This window comes from Cyanistes caeruleus, chromosome 6 (assembly GCF_971803275.1).
Source record: "Cyanistes caeruleus chromosome 6, bCyaCae1.hap1.1, whole genome shotgun sequence".
NCBI lineage: Eukaryota > Metazoa > Chordata > Aves > Passeriformes > Paridae > Cyanistes > Cyanistes caeruleus.
In genome coordinates this window covers 66,908,645-66,916,666 of record NC_141706.1, presented here as the reverse complement: position 1 = coordinate 66,916,666, position 8,022 = coordinate 66,908,645, and the positions used below count along the sequence as shown (strand labels likewise).

Below are 8,022 nucleotides of genomic sequence, written 5' to 3'. Positions count from 1 at the left end.
ATTTATATCCATCCTGAAATGAAGAACCTGCTTTGCTCAGACCATCACACTTTGTCTGTGCTGACACATTTCCACCCCAACGTCACTCTCTTAAAAATAAGAACCTGTCTTTCCAAACAAATCCCTGTTTTAAAGGCTGTGGCAGGTCCTGGCTCTCCCAGGTGAGCTGCAGTGGCTCTGCAGGGACACAGCAGTGGGATCCCTCAGGCAGCAAAGCCCTTTTTTTTGGCTTTACTGAAGTTATTTCCATTTGCTTCCTGTTTACCCTCCTTCCTGTGCACTTACGGAAACCAACAGGACTCTCCACTAAAATGTTCCAAAAGTAGGTGGTGCTCTCTCTCCAGCTTCTCCTCCATTCCCTGTGGGATTGGGGAACGTGAGCTGCAGGGATTGACATGCACAGAGTTTATTAGTGACTAATTTGAGATCTTAACTACCCAAAGTGCTGAGTGCTCCAATGTCTTGTTGCTATCTATCCTCCTAAAGAGCAGGAATAATTCCTTTAAAAGCACTGCCAGGCCATGGCAAATCTTCCCCTGGTGCACAGGCTGTGAGGCTGGGAAGTTTTCCTGAAGGGGAGGGAGGATCCTTGGGAATAAATCCCAGCACAGGTGGAAAAGCATTTGCCTGAGTGAATCCCATTTGTCTTCTGAGGAAGAACTTGTTACTGTGCAGTGGCCAGGCACTGGAACAGATTGCCCAGAGAGGAGTCTCCTTCCCTGGAGCCATTCCAGAACCAGCTGGACACAATCCTGTGCCCTGGGATGGCCCTGCTGGAGCAGGGAGGTGGCGCTGGGTGGGTCCCTTCCAACCTGAGCCACTCCAGGCACCTAACCAACGCCAGTTTGGGGTTGCTGTGGGCAGATGTGCAGCTCTCCATGCCCCTCTGGCAGGTTTTGAGCATCCCCACACCAGTTTGGGGTTGCTGTGGGCAGATGTGCAGCTCTCCATACCCCTCTGGCAGGTTTTGAGCCATGGATGATCACAGGAAGATCCATTTTGGGCGCTCTCTGTGGGTCATGTGAGGCCTCCACAGCCCAGAGCAGCTCAGCTCAGCCATGGGCCCTGCCAGGGATAGTGGGAAAGGAGCAGAGGATAACAGGGATGGGAGCAGGGTCCTGTGTGGGGACAGGAGCAGAGCAGGAAGCGCTGCTGAGTCACTGGGAGAGCCCCAAATCCACAGGGCTCCAGCTCAGAGAAACTCTGGGCAGGTGTTGCACAGATCCCGTCACTTTTCCAGGAGGGAAAGGACAGGAGGAGTTCAGGAAAGCTGCTTGCCAGGTGAAATGGGCAAAGCCAAAGCAGGCCAAGCCAGATCTGCACCCAGTCCCCGAGGATGAGGAACAGTGCATTCTCCAACAAAGCAAAAAAAAGCCAAGATTCAAGGGGAGAGACCCGAGGGACAGCACGTCTGGGTGCAAAATGGGGAGCAGACGATGGAAAGGGCGCTTCCCCACCCCATTCCATGGGGTCTCACAGCAGCCAGAGGTGGGTGACACAGCCTGGGGAGCTGAGCATCCCAGACCCCGTCCCATGTTCCACCACCTGTGCTTTATTTTCACTTAATCCTTGAGATCCACACTCCTCACCTTTGAGGCCTGGGAGAAAGCCCCAAAGGAGCCTCTCAGCTGTTAAAAAGGAAAGCAGAACAACCTCAGCACCGTCACACCCTTTGCACTGTCAGAACAAAAGCAGCAGAAGTCATTTCCTGACAGCACAAAAAGCTGCTCTGAGGCCAAGGGAAGAACAACTGATTCCGCCTCATGGGCAAAGGAAGGACCTTCAAGCTCCTGACATCACTTTTCTCTGCTATTTTGAACCCTTGTGGTCTCGTGCTGCCTGATTTAATGAGCTCACCAGCACAGAAATGGTCACACAGAGCAGAGCCAAGTGAAAACCCACCACCAATATCCACATCCTGAGGTTAATTTTAGCCCTGCAAATATTTAGCTCTCTGTTTAGATAAATATCCCATGCTAGAGAGAGAGGAGACTGAACCAGCTGCATCCAGCAGGATCAGGGCTTGCTGTAAATCCCAATCCAGTATGATAATTAGCAGCATTATCCGCTGGTTTAATCATCAGAGCGTGAACTCTGGCAGTGCCCAGCGCAGGCAGGGACACTCCTGAGCCCTGGGGTCAGCAGGCTGAACCCTGGCACAGCCTCTCACCAGGAGAGGCCACGGATGCCGTGTTTTCCTTGGCATCCTCCCTCTTGGCTCGCTGCAGGAAAGAGCAAAGCCTTCCTCGAAAACTCCTGTTGACATCACAGAATGGTGGAAAATCCTGAGCTGGAAGGGACCCTCAGGGATCATGGATCCAACCCCTGGATCCACGCACTGACCACGCTCTGGGGGAAGAACCTTGCCCTGATCTCAGCCTAAACCTCCCAGCACAGCTCCAGCCGTTCCTGTCCCTGCTCAGCAGAGAGAAGAATTTGGTCCCTTACGAATTGTGCAGTGTGGGAACCCTCCGTTCTCATAAAGACCCCAAAGAATTCCCCTTGGCAGCTCCAAGAGGGATTGCTTTCCATGGGCCAGGGCATCAGCCACATAAATCAGCTCAAAATTTGGTATTTTTGAAGGGAATGGGAAGATCCAGCGAAGCCAGTCCTACACAATCCCAAGGGAATGCGCACTGTGCTCTGCAGGAGGAGACCCCAAAACGATCAAAGACATCCCGGTGGAAGTGTCCCTGCCCATGGATGGGACAGGGGTGGAACGAGACGGGCTCTAAGGTCCCTTCCAACTCGGACCACTCTGTAATTCCGTGACTTTTCGGGATTTGTGTTCCACGAGCCGCTTCCCCCGCACTGACTCCACGAGCTCCGGAGCAGCCACCAGCACAGAACGGGGTGGGCACCCGTGCCCCAACAGCCCCGGCCCGGAGGAGCAGCCTGGCGGCATTCCCGAATCCCTGGCGGCATTCCCGTGTCCCTGGCGGCGCTCCCGAGTCCCGGCCCCCCGGCTCAGCCCCGGGCCGGGGGTGGGGCCGTGGCCGGCGGCGGGACCGGCCCGACGTGTGTGTGCGGGAACCTCCGCGCTGGGCGTGCCGGGGCAGCGCTCCGGGCACACGGCAGGGACGTGTCCCGAGCGCTGATCCGTGGAGTTTCAGCCGCTGGAATCACAGGGAGTGACCCAGGACAACGTGGAGTCATAAACCCGATGATGCAGCACTGAATCACACGGAGCGGTTGTGGCTGGAAGGGATCTCGCAGCCCAGCCCATCCCAGCCCTGCCTGGCCAGGGACACCTCCCACTGTCCCAGGCTGCTCCAGCCCCGTCCAGCCCGGCCTTGGGATCCAGGGACAGCCCCGGCTTCTCCGGGCACCCTGTGCCAGGGTTTCCCCGCCCTGGCCGCACACACGGCCCGTCCCAAGGCTGCTTTGTCTCCCGCTCAGGGCTCATTCCCGGGGCTGCTCCCGGTCCCGGGCGCGGTCCCGGGGCCGCTCCCCCCGGGCTCCTGCCCCTTTAAGACGCGCCGCGCGCGCCCCGCGCTGACGCGCGATCGCGTGGCGCCTCTCCCCACCGCGGCCCCGCCCCCTCCGCGCGCCGCGCGCGCGCCGCCCCGCCCCGTCCAATCAGCGGCGAGGTCCCGCCCCTCCCGCGGAGCTCGCGGGGCGGGGCGGCGGCCTCGGCGCATGCGCGCGGGGCGGGCGGGAAGGCGCGGGCGGAAGGAGGGCGGGGCCGCGGCGGGGCGTGGCGGGGCCGCGGGGGCGCATGCGCGGGGCGGCGGCGGGGCGGAAGCGGGCGCGGGCGCGCGCGGCCCCTTTCCGGCGGCGCGGGCGGAGGGAGCGGCGCGCGGGGCCCTCAGGTACGGCCGAGACGCTCCCGGGCCATCCCGGCCACTCCCGGCACTTCCCGGCGCTCCCCGGCCCTCAGGATCCTCCCGCCGCCACCGCGCCGGCACCCATGAGCTGAGGAGCCGCGGCGGGAGCCGAGGCAGGAGCGGGCGGAGCCGCCGCCGCGGGCCCGGCGGAGCAGCGGAGCCGCCTCCCCGCCGCCCCATGCGCGGCCCGCGCTGAGCCCCGCCCGCCCTTCCCCGCCGGGCCGGCGCTCGCCCTCTCGCCCTCCCTTGGATGCCGCCGAGATGGGCAAGGTGCTGTCCAAGATCTTCGGGAACAAGGAGATGCGGATCCTGATGCTGGGGCTGGACGCGGCCGGCAAGACCACGATCCTGTACAAGCTGAAGCTGGGCCAGTCGGTGACCACGATCCCCACCGTGGGCTTCAACGTGGAGACCGTCACCTACAAGAACGTCAAGTTCAACGTGTGGGACGTGGGCGGCCAGGACAAGATCCGGCCCCTGTGGCGGCACTACTACACGGGCACGCAGGGGCTCATCTTCGTGGTGGACTGCGCCGACCGCGACCGCATCGACGAGGCGCGGCAGGAGCTGCACCGCATCATCAACGACCGGGAGATGCGGGACGCCATCATCCTCATCTTCGCCAACAAGCAGGACCTGCCCGACGCCATGAAACCCCACGAGATCCAGGAGAAACTGGGCCTGACCCGAATCAGGGATAGGAATTGGTATGTGCAGCCCTCCTGTGCCACGACGGGGGATGGACTCTACGAAGGGCTGACGTGGTTAACGTCCAATTATAAATCCTAATGGGAGAGGAACTATTTAGTCTACAAAGAATTAAAGAAACAAAACAAAAAAAAATTTAAACAAACAAACAAAAAAAAGAAACAAAAAAAAAATAAATAACCCACGTGGCTTTCCAGAAGAATGATTCTCTACTGAAAAGTAAAAACAAAACCGCATCCATAGGATTATGATCACCTTTCTCCAGTTGCCACCCTTTCCTCCTGCACCCTTGGCTGGATTCCTGTTCTAACTCCTCCTGCTTGGCGTTAGGATGCTCTAACCTCCGAATGTGACACGAACACAGGCACTAGATGCTATGGCAGACTTCCAGCAAACAGGGGAAGGACACATTATAGACTTGCTAAGTAACTTTTTTGTTTTGTTTTGTTTTCTTGGTTTTTTTTTTTTCTTTTTCCTCTCGATAGCCCTTTGCTGGTTTGATTATTTTGGGGGATGTTGGGGGAGGGGGTCCATTTTCAGTGTATGCTTTCTGGGTCTACTTTTTTGATTATATATATATTATTTTTTTTTCTCTCTCTCTTCTCTCACTTTGCTGTAGATTGCTACTTTTTTGCATTCCTGCAGGATATGTTGCTAGGTCGACTTCATCTAGTAAACTGAAAATTGTTGCTTAAAATCAAACCGCAGTCTGTCTTTTTATATTGAGGACTTTTTTTTTTTTTTTTTTTAGAAAAGAAAAAAAGTTCTGTTAATCTGTAACTAAACAGTGACTCAGTCTGGCTCCACGGCTCAGGCTAATGAGGGGAATTCTTGCCTGCAGTGGCAGAGAGTGGGAATTCCACTGTAACGCGTTCAAAGTGCGTGTCGGGCGCCGGGAAATGCAAGAACTGCTTTGGAATGTCAGCTGGGAAGTTCTGACCCATACATCATGCATGAGGAGGGATGCAAAACCAGCTCCCCACACCACATAGCAAACAAGGCATGAACGATGCTGTAGTTCCAGGGTAGGCACCGGGCAGGGTTTTTTTTGTCATAAATGAGGTTTAGTTGCAGATTTTTATTACTTGGTGTCGGTCTCCGGGCCGAGGCTCTTTCCAGCAGATGCAGCAATAAAATGTTGCAATGAGTTTGACTTTCAATCAGATGTTTTGGCAAAAGTCCAGCTCTGACTTGCCTCTCGCTTCCATCTCGAGGCAGCTGGAGACACCTAAACCTTGAAAGGATTCCTGATTCTTTCCAACAGAAAGAAGGAAATTGTTATTATTATTATTGTTCTTTTTCCATGCTGGAGCCTTGCGAAGGGCGAGTTCCGTGCCGAGCTCTGCTCGAGCCCGGGGTTTCTGACATCAGGAATGGCCATTTTGAGGAAATCGCTTCTTGCTTTGGTTTTCCAAGGCTGGACTGAGCTCCTGGAGCGGCTGGAGCCTCCCCGTGTCCCGGTTGTTGCTGTAGTCCTGTAGGAAAGAGAACTATGCTGGATGTCTGAGGCCCATTGAGTAACTCCTAATGAGAGCGGGGAGGGGAGAGAGAGAGAATCGACGCTGAATGTAAACTTCCATAATTAGTTCTTAAAGGGCAAAGCAGCTCGTTAGCCATGTCACAGCCTGTAGCTGGGACTGGCCAATCAAAAACCCCACCCAGAGCGAGTATTTGCATAAAAACTCAATCAAGTATTAATTAACGCTGGGTGCACAAACTGTTAAAGCAGCTGGTTCTTATTCAGCCTTAAGGATTAACTTCAGATTTCCTCAAGGAGTTAAAACTCCGTTGGGGAATTCTAGGAATGTATGCTACAAAACCAGAAGAAAATGGCTTTTCTTTTCCTTTTTTTCTTTTTTTTTCCTTCCTTAATTGTTTTCTCTTTTCAAGAATATAATTTTTACGTGGAATTGGGGGCATTACACTACATTGCTGCAGTGGTGACTCTGCATGCTGAGTACCTTGTACATGGAGCTCTTACCAAAGATGTATGGGAAGATAAAAATCCTGAATTCACTTCTGAAATCCAATGCTTTGGAGCACTTCAAAGTCCTTTTTAGAGTGTGGTTCCAAAAAAAATAAAAAAGACTTTTCTGGATGTGGGTTGCAAATGGGACTGGATGGGTTCTTGGTGCTAGAAGATAGAGCATTGATGGATTTTGTGAATTAGAGTCTGCAGAAGCTTAATGTAGAAATAACTTTTCCATCTTGGCCCTAAAGAAGAGGAAGTGAGATTAGTTTATTTTAATCCAAGGCTTTTTGCCATTGGAATATCATTGCTCTATTTTCTAGCTTTTATTTTTCTTTTCCTGTTGCTGTAACTTAATGAAAAGTGTGGTGGTATAAAAATTACAAATTACAACAATATGGTTACTGTTTTCTTCTGGAGCATCAATAAAATAGCCAAGCACAAAGTAAATGCCTAAACTGGAAAACTTGAAGCTCTATTAATGGTTCTTGAACTTTCTTAAACCTATTCTCAGTCAACATGAAAACTTCAATACCTTCATTTTTTGTCTGAGTTGGTTTCCTGTGTTTCCAAGCGCTGGGGCAGCCTCTGCATTAAGTTGGCTTTGCAATTTTGTATCCCCTTAGAAGTAACTTTGTAATTCTGTTTTGTAGGTGAAAGGAAATTGCTTTTGCTTCTGAATTTTTTTTTTTTTTTTTAATTTTTTTTTTGGGGTGGGGGGAATGGGGAGGAAGAGATGGGGGAGAAAAAGTTACCGGAACGTGTGGCGGAGCCGTCAGAAACAAACGGCTGCGGCCACCGAACAAAAACCCACAGGTTCCACTTCCAACACGTCTTTTCTAGGCTGTAGCTGGACCTCAGCACGAGGTAGTGGCTGTCAGGAGGATAAAAGTGGGAATTGTGTACGAAACAAACCAGTCTGGAGTTCCAAGTGCATCGATTTGTGTTCGTGTGAATTTATGGAGTAAGTTTGGAATGGCGTTCAATCGTGTCCGACCAAGTGACTGAGTTTGTGGCCTGTGATCTCCCTGACTGAAGTACCCAGGAATTTTGTGTTCTCAATATGGCTGTAGTGTTGGTAAAGAACTAATAAGCAGAAAATAAAGCAATTATACAGCAGAGCTCTCCTGGTATGTTACTTGTATTGAATTATGAGAGAAGCAGAAAGGGGCAATCTGGTGCCGGAGTCGGGCGTTGTGCTGGCATAAAGAGGGCTCTGTTCTGGATCTCCCAGATTGGAAGCCTGGCTGAAATTCCTTGGAGAATTAGATGAGAGACTATTTTTATAAGTGGAAAAGGAGGATGCTGCTTTAATATTCCCACTTGAGCAAATTTTATAGTCAGGGATCTCCAGGCTCGGTGCCAGCCCCGGTGAGGGCACGGAGGGATTGTCACTGCCGTGTTCCAGGGAGGAAATTCCCTGGAAAGGGCAGCCACGAGGCCAGGGATGGACAAAGGGGCCGATGAGTGACTAGGGGTGCTTGTGGAGTGACAGATGTGACACTGGTGCCTGAGTAG

The 8,022-nt window shown here is 53.0% G+C and overlaps 1 protein-coding gene across 1 annotated transcript; it reads left to right on the top strand.

Annotated features, from left to right (window-relative positions):
• The first annotated feature begins 3,741 nt into the window (after positions 1-3,741).
• ARF6 (ARF GTPase 6) lies at positions 3,742-7,625 on the top strand. The gene has a single exon (XM_023927230.2). It carries the CDS (start codon positions 4,089-4,091, stop codon positions 4,614-4,616), a length of 528 nt encoding a protein of 175 aa, XP_023782998.1. The 5' UTR covers positions 3,742-4,088; the 3' UTR covers positions 4,617-7,625.
• The last annotated feature ends 397 nt before the right edge of the window (positions 7,626-8,022 follow it).

Coding starts and splice junctions, on each gene's coding strand:
- ARF6 (XM_023927230.2), top strand. CDS start 4,089: ATGGGCAAGGTGCTGTCCAAGATCTTCGGGAACAAGGAGATGCGGATC.